The 25878-nt window shown below is 40.8% G+C and overlaps 1 protein-coding gene across 6 annotated transcripts in view; it reads left to right on the top strand.

Annotated features, from left to right (window-relative positions):
• VPS13B (vacuolar protein sorting 13 homolog B) overlaps positions 1–25878 on the top strand; it is a 1005617-nt gene that overhangs the window by 548555 nt on the left and 431184 nt on the right. For all 6 annotated transcript variants that reach the window (XM_075920304.2, XM_075920302.2, XM_075920305.2 and 3 more), the window contains 2 exons: positions 7963–8183; positions 25654–25860. In XM_075920304.2, the coding sequence (XP_075776419.2) occupies positions 7963–8183; positions 25654–25860 (428 nt within the window). The remainder of the gene's footprint in view (positions 1–7962; positions 8184–25653; positions 25861–25878) is intronic.

Genomic DNA, 25878 nt, shown 5'->3' with positions numbered 1-25878 from the left:
TTTTTATAAATCTATGTGACTACTCTGATTCCTATCTGCTAACTCATACCTTTCACCCCCTGCTTTAAAAGAAAAAAAAATAAGTCATTCTGTCATCTAGGAATATTGTAGCTTTGTCAGGAAGACTTATTGACCTCCAAATGTCAACATACAACAGAATAACTCCCACACTCAAATCTTTGTTTCTAGAGCTCTGACCAGTGCATTCCTCTGAGATAACTGTACATTGTAGGAATACTTTTGGTAATCACATTTGAAAAAGCATATTAAGCATGATGTTATAAATCAAAATTACTGTAACTTGTACTGTACTTGTACTGTAACAAGTAGCTTATGAAAAGGAAATGAGTTTACTTAGGTTGTGTGTGTAATCATAGGTTAATCTTTGAGTACTGGTCCCTGTGTGTATTCCACATGTGGCTATGCATGTACCTAAGACTGAAAAATGTTGTGATACTGTTCATTGGTCCATGTGTGCACCCTCTTCATACTCAGCAGTGAGGGCTTAAGGGGAAGTGTAGACAGACTGCTTCTCCAGTTCCTTCTGATCACTGCATGGTTGAGTTTGAAGGTCTCTGTCCAAAGTTATCTTCACACTACCTCTCTTATCTATAAATGTATATAGTTCTTATTGTTTTAATTAGTATCTTTAGTAGTGTTGATCAGTTCTTCCCAGCCACAAGGGGCCCTCTCCATGTCCACACTAGGGAAAAGGTCTGAGCCCAAAGTTTTAAGATTTAAGAACTATGTCTCCTGTTGTCATGACTTCTTGGTCAACAGTGAACAATATCTCCTTGAAGTACAGAATCTGCTGCTCCTCCTCTCCCCAGGTCACCGAGGGATGAGCATAGGTGCTGGAACTGGAGATGTTTTCCATTATCTACAGGATTTACTGTTTGATTAAGTGGCTCACAGCACCCCCACTATAAAAACAGTTCCAGCATCCCTGGAAATGAAATAATCAACTGAGGAAGTGCCTCTTGGAGAAAGCTAAAAGATGCCAGTCGGATTCCAGACCAAGGAGATAAAGCCCAAGTCCTATAGTCTCAGTTTTCTCATAAGAGTAAGGGATACTCTCACAGACACAAGAGATTTTCTTTCAGATCTCCTCCTAAGAGAAAGGATCACTCCTTAATTCCTTCAAAATTGTGAGAGTCCTTGCACTCAAGTCCTAAAGACTTGGGTCCATGCTTGCATTCTAACTTAGAGGGTAAAATATACAGGAGCAAGGATCCAACAGAACTAATTCTGTAAGTTGAAGACTGGGCATTTGCGGGGGAGGGATCCTCAGTGCTTTGAGAATTGGCCTGCTAAACCCAGAGTTGTGAGTTCAGTCCTTGAGGGGGCCATTTAGGGATCTGGGACAAATCTATCAGGGATGGTACTTGCTCCTGCTATGCGGGTAGGGGACTGGACTCAATGACCTCTCACGGTCCCTTCCAGTTCTATGAGATAGGTGTATCTCCATATATTATTATTAGCAGTGACCAAGTGCTCCAGGCAGGATTCTTCTTTGATAGCACCTATCATCCCGTAAGGGTCCCTCACATTGTGGCAGAAAGAGACTTATACTTCCCCTTGCCATCCCATGCTCACAATCTCATTTGCTTTGGGGTCAGTTTGTCTGAGGGACATTTCAACACCAGAAGAGGAATCCACCTTGAGAAGAAAGAGCTACTACTCTCTCCATGAGCTCAAGTCTCCATCCACTGGCAGCAACAGAACCACTGGTAGAACGAAATCTGACCTGCACATGGGCTGAATCATCTAGACCATGGGTTCCCAAACTGGGGGCATGAAAAAATTCCAGGGGGGGGGACGTGAGGCGACCTAGCTCCCTCACCCCTACCCCCCAAGTTTTGCTGCTATTTTTGTTTTTCGGCCCTGGTTAGTTCTTCCTTTTTTTCTCTCTTTTTTTTCCCCCCACAAGTTTTGCTGCTATTGTGGGGGGAGGTGGTAGAGTGTCTCAAAAAAAAAAAGGGGGGGGGGGAGGCGTGATGCTGAAAAGTTTGGGAACCACTGATCTAGACAGAGTTTCTAGGCTGCCTTGGACCCATCCTCTGACCAGACTAGACTAACTTCTCTAGAACTGCTGGTACCCAATGCATTCGGATCTCTCCAACCAGCCTCTGAACCACCATGTTGGCCCTCTTGGGATCCCTATGCACAGATCCCTAGGTCTGTAGAAGAGTCTAGCTGGTCCAATTCCACTAAGCGACAGCAACTGGCCTCTGCCAGACTATATGAGAGAGGAGACCATATCCACCAGTAAGAGCAGCACCAACAGGTATATAAAACTCCTCCCCGATGAGGAGTCACCCCATATTTGCCATGCCCACAAGCAATAACAAGTATATGCTTTTGGGTATCCTACAGCCCACTGGACCCAATTAGATTGCTCTCTCAATGAATTAAGCTAGCCATGGTAGTGTTTATAGTATGTTAAGTTGCATAGTTGCAAATAACAGCAGTAACTCAATTAACGTTTTTGGCAGAACTACAATATATTGGTCACTCTTAATAATTTGCTAATTTTGCCTTGTATAAACAAAATCATATAATGAGTTTAAGCTGCCCTGATCAATTCAGTGTACCCAAATTCGCTATAGTTATATTCTGTAACTAAAAGAGTATAATGTAATATGTCATTGGAATGCTAATAACTCACTGATTGTTAATATTCTTGCATGATGTATGCTCATGGTCTCTATTAAAAGTTATAGACATGCTGGAATGAAGACTAAAATATGATTAAACTAGGCAAGCGAGAGAGAGTTTGGGGGAAATTCAGAATTGTGTGTATGTGGGGTCATCTTGCTAGTTGTAGCCAAGGCCTGTGGAAGCCAGAATAGGGTGTTAAGTAGTCTGTTAGACATCAGAGCTGCTGAACCAAGGCTGCCTAGCTCACAGATTGTCAGTGTGTGACTGTCACGTTTGAGGGCAGCATCTGAACATTCCAGGCTGGAAGCTATAGCAGGAGGGCATTTGAGGCACTCAGGGTTATATGGCAGGTGGTGACATAACCCTTCACTAGTCGAAATTGCACCTCCCTAATGCTGTGGCTTAGTGTTTGTATATGGTGAGGTAAAGTTACTTTGTTGAGGCGCAACTTTCATGTTTTCAGTGCTGACCACTGCATGTGACATTTAAATATTGCATGTCACACTTTTTTCCCTAAGTTCCATTTTCTTTAAAATAAATAATTGTAATACCTAGCTGAAAGAAAGCTACTCATTACAGGTAATCATTTTAGAAAATTAGAAGCTGAATTGTCATTGTACTAACAGTCTAATTGTTGCATCAGAACATTAATGAAGGTGGCATTTAAATTGCCTCGTCAGACACAGGATTCAGGTCCTTTCTAGTATAAAATTTGATTTTGTAAGGTGCTAAGTACCCTTACCCAATCCAGCAAAGTGTTTAACTTTGCAGTCAACAGGACTACTTACTTGTTTAAAGTTAAATGTACTGAAGTGCTTTGCTAGATTAGACAAGAGTGTGCATGCAGCATCATGCAGGTGCCAGCACAGGATTCTAAGAACGGCATACAGTGATTGCTCAACTGTAAAGAATCTTAAAAATGGTATCTTCTGTATTTGCACTGTGCAGGATAACTTACTGAGTCTCTTTATAGTCCTCTGACTTCTCCATCATAAAGAGCTGTCAGCCCAGCTGCAATAAACAATGCTAATATAAAACTAGTAATAATCTCTGCACAAGTTTGCTAACTTGAACCAACCTCTGGCCAAACTCCTCACCTTTCTAGACACAGCAATTTAATGTTCTCGGAATAATCCCAACTGAAAATGCATCAAAATCTGAAGATATGGATAAAAGCAGAAATGTCTAGTTATATGGCCTTAAAACACTTAACTCTCTATGGTTTAAACTTGGAAGAAAATACTCTTATGTCTATTTAATATTTGAAATGACTGAAATTAAATATTATTCACTGTGGAACAACTGTTCAGAATCTATAATTATAAATGAAGGGAGATGGACAATTTTTGCACTTAGGGAGCTAATCAAAAAATATTTAGAGAGAAGGAAAATATTCACATGGTATTCACTGATCTCCAAAAGGATTTTTGCTGATACTCATCTGGTATTATCTAGGGGAGAAAATGGTACCAGAATTATTTATGTGGCTTGTTCTAGTCATATATGTAGATCCAAAGTGAATAGTTAGAACATGTATGAAACAGATGTACTATCAGGAGTCAGCACTAAGCCCTTGCTTGTTTATTCTCATCCTGGATACCTCACAAGGAACATACAGAATGAAATATCTTGTTGCATACTAGAGTATATGCTGCGTAATTTCAAATGTGTACATTGAAGAATTTTCGTTAAAACTAGGTGAGCAAACAATATCAAAATGCATAGTTTCAATATCTGGGTTCCAAAATCTGGCAAAAAGGAGCATAAAATTAAAGACAGGATAATAAACGCTTGGCTCTAGAGAGAGAGATGGAAAATACCACTAAAAAGAAAAAGAAAAAAAAGCTTTAAATTGGCATCCATCCAGTTTTAATGTGTGGTGGTGTTGAGCAACAATGAAAAAACATGAGTGAATGATCTCTTCTACAGAAATATGAATGTTGAGATGGGTCAGTGGTATAAGCAAGACAGACTGCTTGAGGAATATGCATATTAGAGACATGCTCAAAGTAAAACCCATAAATAATAGAGTGAGGGCGTACAGACTCAGACACTTGTTCACGTAAGCACTTATCTGGGTAAGAGAATCCAGCAGATCAGGATTGAAAGAAAAATACAGAAAGGCCAACATGAGAAGTAGTGGTAGGATGTCCTAAAGGAAGACAGAACAATTTCAAAGGAGAAGACTCCTAGAGCAGACCTTATATGATGGGGTTAATGCAAGGAAGAAGACTTTTTATCTGAGAATTGAGTGCATTTTAAATAATGAATAACTCATAAATAGTCATAGCATCTTTGTGAGGTTAGGTATAACCCCTTTTTACAGATGGGGAAATAGGCAGAGTGTTTGAGAGACGTGATGAAAATGCCACAGAATGATATTAGGAAAACTTGAATAGAAGAAGCCTGATCTCCTGAATTCCACTCTGTAATCACAAGATTATTCTTCCTTCCAATTATTTTTTTAATTAAAAATAATTACATATCTGCTGCAGATAACTTCCATAACTGCAACAGTATATTTTCAAAAAAGAGAAACTAACAAGTGTGAGGCCAAATACATAAGAAAAATTACTAGTATTTTTACAATGTGATCAATATTTTACACAATGGGTAGGAGCAGATAAAAGGCAAAGCTGACTTTATTGCTAGACAAAAAAACCAAAGCAAGAACATCAGCGGCATGTTATAATGAACAGACAAGCTCTAGAGAAGACCTTTTTTTATGATCTTTAGTAAAAAACAGCTTTTATCACACACACGAGAAATTTTTGCCAGTCAGCCAGCATATAACAGATCAGTGTTTAATATTAAGGAGGACACCCTGATGCCAAGGAGAAATTCTTTCCCTATCCTGAGAGTGACGTTTATAAACACAAGAAGTTGTTAAACCAGTTGAATTACCATATTTGCATTAATTTTCAAGACCAGTAATAATTCAAATAATTGTTATAAATCATCTGAAAGAAGAAAAAGTAAGAATTTATCAGACCTTTGAGGGTCTACAATGTTCATTTCTCATATTCTCCTCCAAAAAGATCTAGAGTGAAACACTGGCCCCATTGAAAAGCTATGACTCCTTTTAGCATCCAAATGCCCCAATAGCTTACATATCCCATCCCTACTCTACTCTGATAGCTCGGTTAGTAGCTTAATCCTTTTGGCACACAAGATAGTTGGAGCAAATAAAACAGACTTTTCAGAAGAATTTCTAAACCAATCACTCTTTACTTTTAGGCAATAGAAGTGATATACAGATCCATGCAAAACAGGCCATTGATCCAGTATTAAATCCAACAGTTTTGCTTTTCTGGTATTTGGCCCCATCTAGTACTCGGACAAAATCACATTCAGTTTTTTCTAACATTGAATGGGGTGCTGTTTTGAAAAGTACAGGCAGTCCCCGACTTACGCGGATCCGACTTATGTCGGATCCGCACTTACGAACGGGGCTTTTTTCGCCCCGGAGCTCACGGGCAGCGGATCGCCACCCGTGTCCTCCGGGGCGAGAAAAGCTTCTCCCGGTCTCCCTGGTCTGCTGGGGGGGTCCAGCAAAGCCGCTGGACCCCACCAGCAGACCAGGGACACCCGAGCAAAGCCACCCAGGCGGGGGAGTCCTGCTGCCAGCAGCTTTGCTGGACCTCCCCCCCCGGCAGACCAAGGACACCCGAGCAAAGCCGCCCAGGTGGGGGGAGTCCCGCTGCCTGGGTGGCTTTGCTCGTTTGCCCCGGCGGCTTTGCTCGTTTGCCTCGTTTGCAAAGGCGCTGGACCCCCCCAGCAGACCAGGGAGACAGGAGCAAAGCCGCACAGGCAGCGGGGTCCCTCCGCCTGTGCGGCTTTGCTCGGGTCTCCCTGGTGTGCTGGGGGGGGGGGGGCGCAGCTAGTGCGCCCCCCCCCCCCCAGCAGACCAGGGAAATGTGGAGCAAAGCCCCGGGCCTGTGGTAGAGCAGGTGGGGCGCTGCTGGTTGGTCCCGCAGCACCGCTCCTTGACGCTACTGGACCAACCCGGCAGCACCCCAGCTGCTCTGCCCCAGGAGTCCTGATTCAGCCACTGCTGAAACTGACCAGTGGCTGACTACAGGAAGCCGCTGCCCGGGGCTTCCTGGAATCAGCCGCTGATCGGTTTCAGCAGCAGCTGACTTGGGGATGCCTGGGGTTCTTAAGTTGAATCTGTATGTAAGTCAGAACTGGCGTCCAGATTCAGCTGCTGTTGAAACTGATCAGTTTCAGCAGCGGCTGAATCTGGACGCCAGTTCCGACTTACATACAGATTCAACTTAAGAACAAACCTACAGTCCCTATCTTGTACGTAACCCGGGGACTGCCTGTATAGTGCTCTGTGCATCCCCCACTCTCCTAGCATGACCTCGAACATAATGTGATACCAGTGTGTGCCATGTGGTAAACTTTTCATAATGGCACCTTCAGGTGGTATGAACTTGCGAACACTGTGAATTCAAGTTCATGCTGGTAGGGAAGGGGTTATGCTGGCAAGGGCATGCATATTGCATTCCTGAAAGTGTTAGAATGACCACTATATAGGAATGAATGAGTGACAACTTTAATGCAAAATAAGAAACACCTGTGCACCACTCCCTACCTGAATCTTCCTGTTCTTTGAGATTTGGTCAGCATCTCTTAGAGGCTGTCTCCTTTCCTGCATCTCAGTCCTCCAACTCCTAAAATTAAATTTGCAAAATGATAATCCTCCATCATGATGCCTACTCACCATAGTAGTTGTATTCAAAGACTGTGTGTGACTAAGGTCTGGTTTTAGTACGTGTGTGTGTGTGTGTGTGTGTGTGTGTGTGTGTGTGTGTGTGTGTATATAATATGGTTCTGCTCATATATAGACCTGGGTACTTTCCAAGTAAATAAGGTGACTGATCTCTTAATTAAGAAAATCTCTTTGATATAAGGCAAGACAAGACATGTACAGCAGATGTGTGCTCACGTAGGTTTAATGTATTCAAACTGATTTTTAAAAACATGGTGCTGAGAAATCAAGTAAATCTACAAGATATTGTCCTTTAACATTGTTCTGCCAGATTCATTTGCAGTGTACAGTGAAAATTCAAATCAGATTTCGTCTTCTTTTATCTCTAGGCGCCATATGAAAGAATATTTAATTAGGATTTGGAACCTGATCCAAGTGCCCATTGACGAGTTCCATTAACTTCAATGTGTTTTGGCCCTTTCCGAATTTCATTTAGCACTTACTATTTGCATAATGTTGGAGAAAATAATAATTTAATAGTTAGATTATGCAATTATAAAACTATTTTTCTCTTTAATCACCAGGTGATGCCTTCCCTTGGACAGTCAGTCTACATCATTTCAGTGTGTATACTCTTCTTGGACAACAAATGACACTTAATTTAGTAGAACCCATGGGCTGTACTTCTACTCTAGCTGTCACTTCACAAAAACTAGTTGCCTCAGGGCCAGAATCCAGACACTCGTTTGTTGTCTGCCTCCACGTCGACCTTGAGTCACTAGAAATAAAATGCTCGAACCCCCAGGTTGGTATATTTCATTGATTTATGAAAGGAAATTAAAACAACTTGAATTAAGTACAATGGTTCTGCATTCTGTTGAGGCAGTTCTCTTTTATTAAACATCTTAATTTTTTTTTAAACTGGGCCATCAAGATCAGGGTACTTAGATTAAGATTTGCTTTGAAGCTCTCTCAAGTTTAGTAATTTAAACTCTTCTCAAAATGTAATAGCTACAGCATAAATGCATCTTATGGCTGATGGAATGAAATTAGTTGCAGATGTACTATTATTAAATGCAAAAGCACTGCTCAACTGTCATTCTGAATGCATTTGTTAAAGTGGTTCAATGTAATTTTTGATCAGATTCTCTCACAATTTCTCATTCAGTATGAAAGGTTTTCAAACAAGTGATGGTATCCTTTATTAAAGGGAAAAACTAAAAGGGAATTTTTTAATAGAATGCAGATTGTCACGATAAATTTATTCGTTAAAGGTCAGCTATGTTACATGCACTACTGTATTTTAATTGAGTTAGATCCAAGTTACTCTAATGTGGACATAAAGTCACTCCAGACAGGCGAGAGCACTTAAAAAACAACTAATGGTCCTGCAGCACCTTAGAGACTAACAAAAAATGTAGATAGTATCATGAGCGTTTGTGATTACAACCCACTTCTTCAGGTGAATGGAACAAGGGGTCCAGAAGTACAAATAAATAGCAGAAAAAGAGGGAATGGGAAGGGAAAGAGAAGGAAAAATTTCTTGTCATTTAGAGTGTCCGTGCTAAATAGAATTGGCTATAAGTGCCTGATACTTAGCTTTTGATTAGGGTGGTGAATGTAGCTTCCCATCCAGTTCATGTCTTTGTTTAGACCTTGGTTAAAGATGTCAAATTTGCAAATAAAGGCAAGTTCTGCAGCTTCTCTCTCCAGCTGGTTTTTGAAATTGCTTTGTAAGAGTATAGTCATTTTGATATCTATTAATGAGTGCCTGGGCAAGTTAAAATGTTCCCCAACAGTTTTCTGTGTGTTACCGTTTCAAATATTTGATTTCTGTCCATTAATCCTTTGCCGTAGAGACTGGCCAGTTTGGCCAGTATACATGGCGGAGGGGCATTGCTGCCACTTGATGACATAGATCACATTGTGGATGTGGATATGAGCCTCTAATGTGCGGGGTTATGTGTCAGGTTTTGTGATGATGTCCCTTATAGAGATGTGAGGACAGAGTTTGCATCAGTGTTTATTGCAGGGGTGGGTTCCAGCGTAAGTATGACTGAGATGTGTTGCATGGTTGCTAGAAAGAATTTGTTTCAGGTTAGGGGATTGTCTGTGGGTGTGGATTAGCCTGTCCCCCAAGGTCTGTGAGAGTTGAAACTTAAAAGTTTTTTTTATTTACAGACTAACATGGCTAACCTTTGAAACTTTTAAACGGGAGAGGGTGTTTATGAAAATTTTCATTGCGCTATAATTTGTCTTTAATGATATATTTGTTGTCAGTTGTATCATCTTATTGTAATTCTGATGAAGCTGGCACCTCTTGTTACTTATATTTGTTATTCAGGCAACATCAATGTGTTTGGTACTGTACAAGACACTGCATTTAGACAAGTTCTTGAAAGAGCTATCAGTGATCCATCCCTTGTTGTCCATTCCCAGCTTCTGGCAATCAGAGAGTTAGGTGCATCCAAAGGATGGGGTTACATCCCTGACCATCATGTCTAGTGTCAATTGAGGAAAATTTCCTCCATGAACATATCTAATTCTTTTTTGAACTTAGTTACACTTTTGGCCTTATAATATCCCCTAGCAGTGAGTTACGTAAGTTGACTTTGCATGGTACATAAGAATGGCCGTACTGGATCAGACCAAAGGTCCATCTAGCCCAGTAGCCTGTCTGCTGACAGGGGCCAGCACCAGGTGCCCCAGAGAGGGTGGACTGAAGAAAATGATCAAGCGATTTGTCTCCTGCTATCTTTGTCCAGCCTCTGACAAACAGAGGCCAGGGATACCATTTCTATCCCCTGACTAATAGCCTTTTATGGACCTAACCTCCATGAAATTATCTAGCTTCTCTGTTATAGTCCTAGCCTTCACAGCCTCCTCTGGCAAGGAGTTCCACAGGTTGACTACATGCTGTGTGAAGAAGAACTTTCTTTTATTAGTTTTAAACCTGCTACCCATTAACTTCATTTGGTGTCCTCTAGTTCTTCCATTATGGGAACTAATAAATAACTTTTCTTTATTCGCCCTCTCCACACCACTCATGATTTTATATCTCTATCATATCCCCCTCAGTCTCCTCTTTTCTAAACTGAAAAGTCCCAGTCGCTTTCACCTCTCCTCTCATGGAACCCATTCCAAACCCCTAATCATTTCAGTTGCCCTTTTCTCAACCCCTTTCAAGGCCAAAATATCTTTTTTGAGATGAGGAGACCACATCTGTACACAGTATTCAAGATGTAGGTGTACCATAGTTTTATACAGGGGCAGTAAGATATTCTGTGTCTTATTTTCTGTCCCTTTCTTAATAATTCCTAGCATCAGTTCCTCCTTTTGTATGCGCTAAACCTTGCTGTTTACCCCTTTTCCATTTATGAATATGATTAACAGAATTGGCTACATTTAAGATCCTTTACGGACCTCTCTATTTACTTCTGTCCATTCTGAAAACTGACCATTTTTTCTGCCCTTTTCTGTCTTTTAATCAGTAACTTAGAGGACCTTCCCTCTAATCCCATGACTTCTTTCTTTGCTTAAGATCCTTTGATAAGAGACCTTGTCAAAGGTTTTCTGAAAGTCCAAGAGCACTATATCAGTTTGATCATCCAGGTCCACAGATCTGTTGACCCTCCCAAAGAATTCTAATAGATTTGTACGGCATGATTTCCTTTTCCAAAAACCATGTTGACTCTTCTCTAACAAATCATGTTAATCTCTATGACTGATCATTCTGTTCTTTAATATAGTAGCCCCCCGTTTTCCTGGTACTATATTAAAGCTTGCTAGCTCATAATTGCCAGGATCACCTCTGGAGCCTTTAAAAAAAATTGGTGCCACATTAGTAAGGCTGCAAGTCTGTCAAGTAAGTCACAGAAATAATGGATTCTGTGATTTTTCCCTGACTTCTGGGTCTTCTGCAGTGACCAGAGAGTCCACCTGAGCAACGTGGGCAGCTCTGTGCCAACCATACCCATTGCAGCTGGGGCTGTCTCGGGCCACTACACCCACCCCACCCCCAGGAGCACAAGGCATTTGAGTGTGGGAGAGGGCTCAGGCCTAGGGCAGAGGGCTGGGGTGCAGGATGGTGTGAACACTGTGAACAACTCTTACCTGGGAGACTCCACAGAAGCAGTGACCTCCCTCAGCTCCTAGGTGTAGGCACAGTCAGATGGCTCTGTGCACTGCTTCTTCCCCCCAGTCACCACTGTTGCAGCTCCCATTCGTTGCAGTTCCCAGCCAATGGCAGCTGTAGAGCTAGCACTCAGGACAGGGGCAGCCTGCAGAGACCCTGGTTGTGCCTCCACCTAGAAGATGAGGCATGTTGCAATTTCCTGGGATCTGTGTGGAACCAGGAAGGGAGCCTGCTACTCTTGCCAAACCCCTACCCAGCATGAGCAGGGTCCCAGGCTGCCCCCCCCCCAAGCATCTGCGATGCCTCCCAGCACCCCTCTCCACCCGAGCAACCAAGCATCCCAGGACCACCCCTCAACCCCTCACAAGCATCTGTAGCACCCCTGGGCTGCCTTCTGCCCCAGAGCACCCAAGATTTAGTCCAGTATATAGTACAAATCATGGCCAATTTGCAGCTTGTAAATTTTTGTTCTCTGCTTGTGACCTATTCATGACTTTCACTAAAAATACCCATAACTAAAATGTAGCTATCCTTCACGTTAGATATCCTTCAGTCATCTGGTACAAAAGCTGATTTACATGATAGAGATTTACATATTATGGTTGCTATTAGTTTTTCAATCTTATTTTAGATATTCAAATTATTTTTTGGCCTGAGTATACATTTACAATTGCCAGAATTTATGCCCTTTTCTATTTTCCTCAGTAGGATTTGACTTCCATTTTTAAAAGATGTGATTTTTGTTTCTGATCTCCAATTTACTCTATTTTTCAACCATTTTTCTTACCTTACTATTTTTTTTCAATTTGGGGTATACATTTAATTTGAGCTAGGAATATAAAAGGTTAACCAGTTCCCTAGTAAGCATTGAAATGCTTACTAGGTAATCAGTTGGATGGCCAGCCACACCAGACTGGAGCAGTCCTGTTGGACTGGCAGGCAAGATCGTAGCTGTGTTGGGTTGGTAGATGGGGTCCCAACTGTGCTGGAGCGGCCCAAATGTGAAGGCAGAACTCCAGCCCTGGCAGTGTGGAGCACCCTGGGTGGGCAGGCTGGACCAGGGTTAACTGCCAATGATTACTTATTTTTATGGATATTTACATGTCTATTTTGAGCCTCTACTATGGAGCTTTTAAAAAGTTTCCATGCAGCTTGCAGGTATTTCACTCGTAACTGGTTTTTTTTTTTTTAAATGTATTCCATTTAACTAGTTTCCTACTGCTTGTATAGTTTCAGGTTAAATGCATTAGTAGGAGGTTCCTTTTGTATTTCTGTCCCCCTCCCCCCCCAAAGAATATTAAATTTAGTTACATTATGATTGCTTTTACTGGGCTCTTCGGATGTATTCACCTCTTGGACCAGATCTTGAGCTCTACTTAGAAGTAAAACAAGAATTGCCTCTTCCCTTGTGAGTTCCAGAAGTAGCTACTTCTTAAAGCAGTTGTTAATGATGTTCCAAAACTTTATCTCTGCATTGCTTCCTGAAGTGGCATGTTACCCAGTCAGTATGGGGATAGTTGAAATCTTCCCATTATTTCTTGGGAGGTTTTTTCTGTTTTTATACATACTCTAATCCAGGTCTGCACAGCATGCGGCCCGCAGGGGCTCACTGTGCGGCCCGTGACAACCACGGGCGGCGCGACCCCATCGGATCCGCTGGCTGGGCGGAGGAGTGCTACTGGGGAGGGGGAAGTGCGGCGATTGTTGCCGCCGGGCTGCCTGCGTGCAGCGCCAGTGCAAGGAGGCGGGGCACGAGCCAGAGGGTGGGGTGCCAGCAAATGCCAGGCCAATGGCGTGATGTCATGACATCATGGCCAGCGACCACCAGATTAAAAAAGGCAGAAGCCGGGGAGGGGAAGGGGCTTGTGCTGAGGGGAGGAGGGCAGGTTAGGAGAAAGGGGAAAACACCAAGGGGCAGGGTGAAGGAGAGACAAATGCCAGGGGGCCAAGTGGAGACGTGAGGTGTTTTTTGTTTGTTTGTTTGTTTGTTTGTGTTTGTTTTTTGCTCAACAAAAATTTTTAGCCGTGTGTTTGTTATTTTTTGGGAGAGCATCCCTACTTGTGTCCCGTAGTTGTTTTCTTTGGAGTAATATGGCCCTCGTCATTTTCCGAGTTGTGCAGGCCTGCTCTAATCTACCCTAACCATTTTGCAATCAGTGTCACCATCCTTGTCACGTGGTTGGTAATATATTCCTACTGATATACTTTTATTATGGAAGCATGGAATTTCTGTCCTGATAGACACAGCAAGAGTGGAGAGGGGGAGAGAATCAACTAGTCGACTTGACTAGCTAGTAAGCGGATAGTCGACTAGTCCTTAACATCCTTAGTTCAAACTATGGGAAATGTGGCCTAGGAATGTGAGGCAAGACTTCACTGTTGTTTGGAGGCTCCAAACCATTGGATCGTTTCCAGTCTGCTCTCCTTTCCTGAAACTTTCATCCTTCTTGACAGTACAGAGGCTGTATAACATGGGGTGGGGCCACTTTAGTATGTGCCATAAAGTCTTATCTATGTACCTCTCTGTCTCCCTTGGCTCCTCAAGTTCAGCTGCTCTGTTCTCAAGAGTCCTGCTCTTCCTTTGAGGATCATAAGTTTCTTCAGTGCAATAAACTGGATAGTCCCCTCTCTGCTACTGGACTTCTGCCTGTATGCTTTTTGCCCCTGCATTTTGTTTTGTTTTGTTTTGCCAAATGTTGTTCTTCAAGTGAGAGCCCCTTTGTGTGTGTGTTCTTTTGTAGAGTGCTTATGACCCATGAACTTGAAACTGGAAGATTTTTTGTTTACAATGTGCATTGCTTTGCAAATACACCCTACTCTCATACTCTTACTCTTAACTCTCATATCTTAGGGATATATTATCGACCACCTGATCAGGACAGTGATAGTGACTATGAAGTGCTAAGGGAGATTAGAGAGGCTATCAAATTAAAAAACTCAGTAATAGTGGGGGATTTCAACTATCTCCATATTGACGTCACCTCAGGACGAGATGCAGAGATAAAATGTCTTGATACCTTAAATGACTGCTTCTTCAAGCAGCTGGTTCTGAAACCCATAAGGGACAAGGCTATTCTTGATTTAGTCCTAACTGGAGCACAAGATCTTGTTCAAGAGGTAAATATAACTGTATCGCTTGGAAATAGTGACCATAATGTAATAAAATTTAAAATTTAGGGGGGGAGGGATAGCTCAGTGGTTTGAGCATTAGCCTGCTAAACCCAGGGTTGTGAGTTCAATCCTTGTGGAGGCAATTTAGGGATTTGGGGCAAAAATTCATCAGGGGTGGTACTTGGTCCTGCTGGAAAGGCAGGGGGCTAGACCCAATGACCTTTCAAGGTCCCTTCCAGTTCTAGGAGACAGGCAATTTCCATTATTATTTTTATTTTAACATCCCTGTGGTGGGGAAAATACCTCAGCAGCCCAACACTGTGGCATTTAATTTCAAAAAGGGGAACTACACAAAAATGAGGAAGTTAGTTAAACAGAAATGAAAAGGTACAGACACAAAAGTAAAATCTCTGAAAGCTGCATGGAAACTTTTCAAAGACACCATAATAGAGGCCCAACTTAAATGTATACTCCAAATTTAAAAACAAAATAAGAGAACCAAAAAAGTGCCACTGTGGTTTATTAACCAGCTAAAAGAAGGAATGACAGATAAAAAGATATCTTTTAAAAAATGGAAGTCCTAGTGAGAAAAATAGAAAGGACCATAAACTTTGTCAAATTAAGTGTAAAAATATAATAAGAAGAGCCAAAAATGAGTTTGAAGAACAGCTAGCCAAAAACTCAAAAAGTAATAGTAAAATGCTTTTTAAATACATCAGAAGCAGGAAGCCTGCTAAACATCCAGTGGGGCCCTTGGACAATCGAGATGCTAAAGGAGCTCTCAAAGATAATAAAGTCATAGCGGAGAAGCTAAATCAATTCTTTGCTTCAGTCTTCATGGCTGAGGATATTGGGGACATTCCCAAACCTGAGCCATTCTTTTTAGGTGACAAATCTGAGGAATTGTCCTAGATTGTGGTGTTACTAGAAGAGGTTTTGGAACAAATTGATAGACTTCACAGTAACAAGTCACCGGGACCAGATGACATTCACCCAAGAGTTCTGAAAATACTCAAATTGGAAATTGCGAAACTATGAACTATGGTTTGTAACCTATCCTTTCAATCAGCTTCTGTACTTAATGACTGGAATATAGCTAACGTGACACCAATATTTAAAAAGGGCTCTAGAGGTGACCCTGGCAATTACAGACTGATAAATCTGATGTCAGTACTGGGCAATTTAGTTGAAACTATAGTAAAGAATAAAATTGTCAGACACATGGATGAATATAATTTGTTGGGGGAAAGCCAACATGGTTTCTGTAAAGGGAAATCATGCCTTACTAATCTTCTAGATTTCTTTTAGGGGGTAAACAAATATGTGGCTGTCAGCCAATGGTCAGGGCTCCCTATATCTGTCCCTTAAGACCGGCTGAAGTTCTTTTAAATTGTGCTTGGTTCTGTTACAGCAACTGAAGGAGGCAGGTTAAAGCTTAAACAGTTACAGGTTTATTAAAGAAGCTTATAAATCATATGGTTACAATGGCTATTGTTCTATTTCTTAACTACTAGCAAAATATAGATCTTAAAAATGGTTACAAAGAAGATAAAGATAGAAAAATAGAAATAATGGTACCAAGTAACAGCTTACTCTTTCTATGTGTACACTTAAGACAGAGGACCACATCCAGGTACAATTTTTACCCCCTTCTGTGCCTCTCAACTCCAGCATGTCAGGCCAGGGCCGGTCCCTCAATTCCTAGGAAAGATGAAAATACGAGGTGGGCGTCCCCATAGAACCTCGGGAGGTCAAACACCTAACCCGACCAGCAGGTAGAGGGTAGAATGACACTCAAAGTGAGTGTGTGCTGGGCCCATCTTTTATACTCATGGGGTCACTTATTTCTCTTTCTTATCTGTCATGCCAAATGGGGCTGGTCTGTCTTTTGTGAGACCAGTTCTTACAAGGGAGTTGTGAACTTAATTTACACTTGTAAGAGAGATAACTAAATTGGAATTACTGGGGATTCTTTTCTCAGTGGGAAATTCCTCTTCCAGGGACTGTGTGTGTGTTCGAATCAACATAGGTGCCAGCCGGTGGCAGTCTCGCATATCCTGATCTCTCCTCATATCTATGTTTCAGCTTCTCAGGATCAGATGAGCCAGCATAGACTATGCTGATTTTATTGCTCCTTCTCTGTCCTGTATGCTTCAGGAAGGCAAATAAGATGGATGATATGGAGGTGGGCTGTCTGGCCACAGTGGACAAGGGAGATCCAGTGGCTATAGTATACTTAGATTTCCAGAAAGCCTTTGACAAGGTCCCTCACTAAAGGCTCTTAACTAAAGTAAGTTGTCATGGGATAAGAGAGAAGGTCCTTTCGTGGATTGATAGCTGGTTAAAAGACAGGCAACAAAGGGTAGGAATAAATGGTAAATTTTATGAGTGGAGAGAGATAACTAGTGTGGTACACCAAGGATCTGTCCTGGGACCCATCCTATTCAACTTGTTTATAAATGATCATTCTAGAGAAAGGGGTAAACAATGAGGTGCCAAAATTTGCAGATGATACCAAATTGCTCAAGATAGTTGAGAACAAAGCAAACTGTGAAGAACTTCAAAAAGATCTCACCAAACTAAGTGATTGGGCAACAAAATGGCAAATGAAAGTTAATGTTGATAAATGTAAAGTAATGCACATTGGAAGAAATAATCACAACTGTACATACAATGTGATGGGGACTAATTTGGCTACAACTACTCATTGTGAACAATTCTCTGAAAACATCCACTCAGTGTTCATTGACAGTGAAAAAGGCAAATAGAATGGTAGGAGTAATTAAAAAAGGATAGAGAATAAGACACAGTATCTTATTGACTCTATATAAACCATGGTATGCCCACATCTTGAATACTGAGTATAGATGTGGTTGCCTCATCTCAAAAAAGATATATTGGCATTGGGAAAGGTTCAGAAAAGGGCAACAAAAATGATTAGAGGTTTGGAACGGGTCCCATATGAAGAGAGATTAAAAAGACTTGGACTTTTCAGCTTAGAAAAGAGGAGACTAAGGGGCAGATATGATAGAGGTTTATAAAATCATGACTGGTGTGGAAAAAGTGAATAAGGAAAAGTTTTTTACTTATTCCCACAATAGAAGAACTAGGGGTCACCAAATGAAATTAATAGGCAGCAGGTTTAAAACAAACAAAAGGAAGTTTTTCTTCACTCAGCACACAGTCAACCCATGGAACTCCTTGCCAGAGGATGCGGTGAAGGCTATAACTTTAACAGGGTTCAAAAAAGAACTAGATTGATTCATGGAGGTTAGGTATGTCAATAGCTATTAGCCAGGATGGGTAGGAATGGTGTCCCTAGCCTTTGTTTCTCTGGAAGTGGGAGACAGGGGAGGGATCATGTAAGGATTACCTGTTGTGATTCGTCCCTTTGGGGCCTCAGGTATTGACCACTGTTGGCAGACAGGATACTGGGCTAGATGGGCCTTTGGTCTGACCCAGTATTGCCGTTCTTATGTACTCCCAACCAAGAGTGTAAGGTGTTCGTGGGCTGTCTACTTCTCCAGTTCCTTTCTTCTGCTTGTGGTATGAGATGGAACTTTGGTAGTGTCCACAGTTTTACCTACTGATCTTTTGCTTTATTAGCTGTAGATAGAACTTTCTTAGCTTAGTTTTAATTTTGAGGGGGTGTCCTCCATGTCTGGTTACTAGATACATAGCACATCCAAAAACTCAGGTTTCAAGAACTAGGTCATCTGTCTCTGGACCTTCATGGGCATTTACAGCCACGACATATATTTCTGTTGCCTCAGGAAGCACAGTCGTCCCCCCCCCCCCAAACTCATCAATCCTGTGAATTCAGATGTTGAACATTGTTGATGGATTATTTGATGAGACAAGATTCCATCCCTAGCCCGTACCTTTTCAAACACAGTTATCTCTAGCTCCAGGGTCCCTTTAAGCAGAGTTAAGGACTCTAGCAGAAAATAGAAAACTCAAAGACATTAAGAGTGAACACTTTCATAATGACATGGATAGGACATCATTTTAAATTATCATCTAAGAAAAAGACTTCCCGTTACCCACTCAGTCAAGTAAGACTATGTAATCTGGCATGGGTATTCATCCCTCAGCACTAAGAACCAAAAAAAAGGTCAGACTGCTACTGAAGTAGCTGCACGGGGCTGTCCTTGGCATCAGTGAGGGAAATGAATAATTGGATGCCTCCAGCACTGATGGTACTAGGGGAAGGAATTGCTAGTACTGAGAACCACTGCCTGACCAAGATTAGAACCCTTGAATGTGGGGAGAATATATGAGGCTTGTATATAGATCTTTATCTAGAACCTTACCTGCTTATCTAGAACCTCCTACCTGACATGGTCCTGGATCTTAGGATCCAGCCTGAGCCTGGAAGTCAACACAATGAGTTTTTAATTGCAGTGTAGACCGTCAATAGAATCTGTACATCTCTGTTGAGAACATTTTAGTGTTCTGTTACCTGGACAATTGGTTGTTCACTGAGAAGTCATATCAGGAAGTTTAGGCAGAACCCCTAATTATTTGGGCTTTTGCAATAATTAGCATTCTTAAGTAAATGCAGAAAAATCCACTATAATCCTCCCCCACACATATAGTTTATGGACTCTGTTGGAACAACTGCACTCAGATACTATCAAGGTATGCATACTTCATGACTGGTTCCAGGCTATGATGATGCTTATCATACCAATGCTGAAGGAACCCCCAAACAATAGTGAACTCTTGTCTCACCCTCCTAAGCCACATTTCAAAGGTATGAGAGACCTTTTGTGAAATTTACCTTCAGTGTTATCAAGCTTAGTTATAGTCAGTCTGTACCAGGCAGACACAGTCTAAACAAATTGGTCTTGCTCCACACACGGTAGTAGTTTCGCTCGCCTTGGTTATGTCTAAACTACATTCCTCTTCTGAAATCCTCTTGTGGATTTACAAATCTTGCACTTCATTTGCATGATCGTGCAAGAGTGGTTTTTTTCAAAAAAGAAACCACAGTCGAGACACGGTTCTTTCAGGGGAGAGAAAACCTTTTTTGAAAGAACCCATGCTCCTCATTTTTTCAGGAGTACAGGTTCTTTCGAAAAAGAGCTTTTTTTGAAAGAACCTCATCTAGACTGTGGTTTCTTTTTCTAAAAACCCTTTTTCAAAAAAGCGCTCTTGCGCGATTATGCAAATTAAGCACGAGATTTGTAAATCCACACTTCATTTGAATTTTTGATCAGGCTCATTTACATTCTTCTTTCAGAAGAGGAATGTAGTATAGACATGCCCCTAGTGAAAAAACATGGAGACAGTAAATGTAGAGATTTTGTTCATTTGTCTTCCATCCACCAAAAGTTGATCACAGATGCCTCTTGTAATTTGGGGGAGCCCATCTAGATTAGCACATATCCCAAGATGCTCTATGAGGAAGTGCTATTCAGCAAAATGAATGTGATCATATTATAAAGGCATATATTCTTCTTGAAGCACAAAGAATAAGGACACTGCTAACAAAAAAAAAATCTTTTGGTCTCAAGCACCACAGTTGCGTACACAACTTGAGTGGAATATACAGTGGGACCGTACATTATGAAGAACTCTAGTTACTGTACAAAATAACCAACCATTGTTTGTCAGGTTCCATCTTGAAAACACTTCAGATATATTAAGATTTGCCGTATCGGGGCCTAAGTCTGGAAATGTTAACATTGAGGTTGCTGGGGTAATATTTATATTGTCCTTTGTGCATGTGCAAGCAGCATTACAATGTGTTCTTTAATCAAATGCTCTTTTTTCCTCTTGCCTTATTCACTGCACTTATTGGATGATGGTCTGTGTATAAGGCAAATGTTCTGAATTGATTTATTTCATTCTAAGTGTGCGGTTCCCTGTCCCATTCACTGCAATTATCCAAGCCCACACTAGACTCTGCGTTATTCATATACCCCCTCCACTTGATCCAGTGGATGAGACTGGAGTTCAAAGTGTGTAGGTTGGATGTTGTGTAATAAAATTGGAAGGGGACCACTCACTGAACAATGGAGATAAAAATTAAATATTGAACAGCTGCCTCAATTCACCAATATCCATCCATGCTGTACAATGAATGTGATTAGGTAATAAAAGTAAATGCAGAATAAGGGAGAATTATCAAGTGCATACAGCTTTAATTTTGGCATTTCAAGACTTTGCAATCTTAACAAAATTTTTACATATTTTAATGGAATAATATTGCACGATTTTACACCCTTTAGAGCCTGCCTTATTTCATCTTCATCTTCATAGTACTAACTTACACAGAATTGTACCCACTCACACTCATTGTCATTGTGTCTCAGTCTTTCATGCAGCTCTGATCTCCATAGTGTAGACTTTATAGGTCAGAAATGATTCAGAAAAGCCATTATGGTGTTAATTTTTTAATTCTGTTGCTATGCGTACACCCAATATCCTAAAACGACTTTTTTAAAGTACATAATCAAGTCACGTCTATTTTTCCATAAATGTTCAAAGACTCTAAGCACTTACTTTTATTCCACTAATGCGTTACTATGTCAGGTTAAATAAATTCATCTGGGTTTGAGTTATAGTGTTGAAGGGAAAAAACTCAAAACACAGCAGTATTTTTGTAGCCCTGTAACCAGAATATTGTCAAAGTCATTCATTTTCAAAATGAGTGAAAAGATTTACTTTTGTGCTGCATCTACACTTGGAGTTTGGGGTGTGATTCCCATGAAGTCCAGGTGGGTTTGTACTTGAGATGGCTACTTGTGCAACTGTTCACAGCTGTCTATGCTACTGTGGCTACATTGTAGTTCGTGTGTGTGTTCAATGAGAGTGAACATAAGTATGTCTACATGAGTTAGGACTCACTCCCCTATTAAAGGGCTTAGTCCTTCACTCTGCCACTTCCCTGGTCCATTTCACATGAACAGAGAACAGCAATACAGAAAGTCTGGAGATGCAAACAATTCATTGTTTATTGAGGGTACCTTCCAGCAACATGAATCCAGTTTCCTTTCCTTTTTTCCCTTGTTCCCTTGCTTCCCTTCTCCCCCATCCCCCCACACTTATTTCCTATTTGCCCCCAATATATATAGTAATAGTCAAGTGTCTGAGACGTCCTGGTTATAGTCGGCCTGGACATTATAATCAAACCAGCTGACAAAGGTGGTGCTGTGGTCATTATGAATAAGGCCGACTATAACCAGGAGGCAACCAGACAACTCTCCAACACCACATTTTACAAACCTCTCTCCTCTGATCCCACCTCGGAATACCAAAAGAAACTACACTGTCTCCTTAAAAGCCTCCCTACAGCTACTTTGGAACAAATCCACACAGAAACACCTTCTGACTCCCGACCAGGATTGTTCTATCTGCTTCCCAAGATCCATAAACCTGGACACCCCAGACATCCCATCATCTCTGGTATTGGCACACTCACTACTGGTCTATGCAGCTATGTAGACTCTCTTCTCAAACCCTACGCAACCAACACCCCCAGCTATCTCCAAGACACTACTGACTACCTAAGGAAACTACAAAACATTGACACCCTCCCCAATAACACCATCCTTGCCACCATGGATGTAGAAGCTCTATACACCAACATCCCACATGAAGACGGATTACAAGCAATTAGAAACACTATCCCAGAGGACACCACTGCCAATCTAATAGCAGACCTATGTAACTTTGTTCTCACCCACAATTATTTCCAGTTTGAGAACAACTTATATCTCCAGATCAGCGGCACAGCCATGGGTACACGCATGGCCCCACAGTATGCTAATATTTTTATTCCTGACCTAGAACAACGTTTCCTCAACTCCCGTCCCCTTCTCTACTTACGCTACATCGATGACATCTTTATGATCTTGACGCATGGCCAAGAAACACTGGAGACATTCCACAGAGATTTCAACAACCTACACCCCACCATCAACCTCAGCCTGGACCATTCTACACGAGAGATCCATTTCCTGCACACCACAGTACAAATCAACAATGGAAAATTAGACACCACCCTCTACAGAAAACCCACTGACTCATACAATTACCTACATGCTTCCAGCTCCCATCCAGAACACACCATACGATCCATCATCTATAGCCAAGCTCTTCAATACACCCGCATCTGCTCTAATCCCACTGACAGAGACCAGAAACTTCAGGATCTCTAACAAGCATTTATAAACCTCAACTACCCACCCGGAGAAATAAAAAAGCAAATTGAAAGAGCCAGACGAATACCTAGAAACCATCTACTTCGAGACAGACCCAAGAAAACAAACAATAGAACACCACTTGTCATCACCTACAGCCCCCAACTTAAACCTGTCCAACGCATTATCAATAAACTACAGCCTATACTGGAACAGGATACTAAACTCCAAGAGGCTCTGGGAGACAGACCCATAGTCTCCTATAGACAACCACCTAACCTCAAGATGATTCTTACCAACAACCACAGGACATACCACAGTAATACCAATCCTGGTACCTTCCCTTGCTACAAACCCCGTTGCCAGCTTTGTCCACATATTCACTCTGCTGATACCATTATTGGACCTAACCAAGTGAGTTGTAAGATCAAGAACACACATTCCTGCGCATCCAGAAATATAATTTATGCTATCATGTGCCGAAAGTGTCCGTCTGCTATGTACATTGGACAAACGTCTCAGATACTTTGCCAAAGGATCACTGCCCACAAAACAGATATTAGACAGCATCACAAAGAAAAAACAGTTTCTTGCCATTTCAACCAGAAAGGACATTGTCTCAATGACTTAATTACTTGCATCCTGCTTCAAAAGCCTTTTAAGACTGCACTTGAAAGAGAATCCTCTGAACTGTTATTCATGCTAAAATTTGACACTTTACGCCGGGGTCTTAACAAAGACTCTAGTTATCTTACCCATTACAAAGATAGCTTCCCCAATTATCACCTCTAATACCATTAGCTCACAGACATTTACCTTCCCCTCCCCCCCCCCCCCCCCCGCATCCTCCTCCTGTTCTGAAATTTGATTTGTTCTTTTCATATGTGTTCATTTTTTTAAATTGTATCCTTTGGTATATATGGTTGTGACTATTTTCTTCCACTATTTGATCTGAGGAAGTGGGTCTGGCCCACGAAAGCTCATCATCTAATAAACCATCTTGTTAGTCTTTAAAGTGCTATATAGTCCTGTATTTTGTTTCAATAGAATTTAGCTTTTCTTTCTAATATGAACGATATAGTTCCTTCTGGTTTTGTCCACATTTTTAGCAATTTTTGTTCATTATGACCCAGTCTCTTACTGCTGACATACATGTTGTCTGCTCAGATGGCGGAACTGTATATAACTAACCAGGTCCATTTAAAATAGTATCCTCTTAATACTGGAAAACACTGTTTGCCTTATTGAAAGCTGAAACTTTTCTACAACTCCTCAGCTCTGGGACATTCTGGTAACAAAATTTGCCTCTATATTATGTGTGGTTGTAGCCATGCACAAGGCAGTGTCATCATTTCTTCACACACTCTGCTTCTGCTTTCTTATGAACAATTGGATACTGCAATTGCTTAACTTATCCACTAGTCTTTGGACCAATCTTTTTTTCCCCGTTTCCAATAATGTACTGTTGGTCCTGTCCAAGTATCCCAGTAAACTCTGTGAAATGATTAAACTATCACTCGTGCTCAGATAATTCATTTTTTAATATTGGAAAGTTGTGGGGTTGTTCCTTTTGCCAGTGTAGAGTCAGCCCCAGTTAATAAGATACAACTTAATCAGTCTGAAATGTGTTACTTTAAATTTCATGGAAACAAGTATAAAATTCTGAATGAAATTGTTTTTAAATAACACAGTTTAATAATTGTGGTTAGTTATAGTAATTAAAGTAAAAAATAACTATCGCAGCATATCAAAGTCCTGGGGACATGATAGATTTTGAACTTTACAAAAATAAATTTCTTCTATAGCCAGAACCACCATCACCGTTTGGTTATTACTCTTAATGTAAGAAGACATAAATGCAATTAATCATAAGTGCAACAAAAAATTGTCAGAAAATTATATGACCTGCTCATTGTAAGTCTTGAATCTTCAAAAGAAAAACCCAAATGAATTAAGTTTTTTATAAAACTCCAGCATATTCTTTGAGACTTCATCAAACATTCACATGCACAAAATCAAGTACTGTTTTATATCAAATATAGATTGACAACAATGTTTTTCTGCATCTGTTCTGCCCACATAAGAAGCCAGCTTCATCGACTGGATGTGTCCTGAGGCTGAAACTTCTTATAAATAAGACAATTTTTTATAATGGCAGCTGGGTATGGTATCCAGCTGTGGGTCTACTCACGTATTGTTTGCGGTATTCTCTGGACTTGTTTTATATAGTATAAGGCAATATGTTGTCATACAAATGTCATGATTAATGCTTATTTATGAAAGCTTGTGTAAATATATAAAAACTGAGTCAAACAACGTGCAAGTTAAACAGTATGCTTTCTGAATATTGGGATGACTTGTCCCAGGAAGCTAATGAGCTGGATAGTTGATGTTCTTGCTACATATATAGAACTGTTTCATATGTAGCATGAAATTGTCATTTTAATGTTGTTAAAAGGAGTCTCTCTTACATAGTCTGTACTTGAGAACGTTCATGTTTCCTTTTTCATGTGAGTTTCTCTTTTCATAAGAATCAAGTAAAAGGGCAGTCATTATGTCTGTGAGATAATTAAGAAGTTAGATAGTTTTCTTTATTACTAAAATTTTACAAGACCAGATACATTACTTGTATTTTTATGAATCACATATTGAAGTTTGATTTTCTACTATATGTTTAGACAAGTAGTGCTTTCTGAGCAAAACCACTATTTGTAATTATTATTAGTTCTTTTTATAGTAGCATATTCTCTTATCAGGATGTTATACATTGTAAAGTATTAAGCTCTGATGTGTAGTTTAAATTGCACTGGAGGATATTGATGGCTGGATGAGTTTTCCTACACCTAATTACGAAGAACTCCATCATTTTTTTTCTTTAGGTACAGCTTCTGTATGAACTGGCTGATACCATGAGCAAAGTGTGGAATAAGATTCAGAAAAAAGGGATGCTGTATCAGTCTTCTGTCTACACAGAATCCATTACAGGGCCTGCTCCTCCTACCTCTCCAATTAAAAGTAGTGTTGGGACAGCTCCACCAGATACCAGTACATATAGCCCATCTGGTGACTTTGGAACCACTACAGAGGTAAGTGTTTCTTTACAA

This window comes from Pelodiscus sinensis, chromosome 2 (genome assembly GCF_052426305.1).
Source record: "Pelodiscus sinensis isolate ZL-2025 chromosome 2, ASM5242630v1, whole genome shotgun sequence".
Classification (NCBI taxonomy): Eukaryota; Metazoa; Chordata; order Testudines; family Trionychidae; genus Pelodiscus; species Pelodiscus sinensis.
The sequence above is the reverse complement of the archived record's forward strand: the minus strand, read 5'-3'. Positions and strand labels throughout refer to the sequence as shown.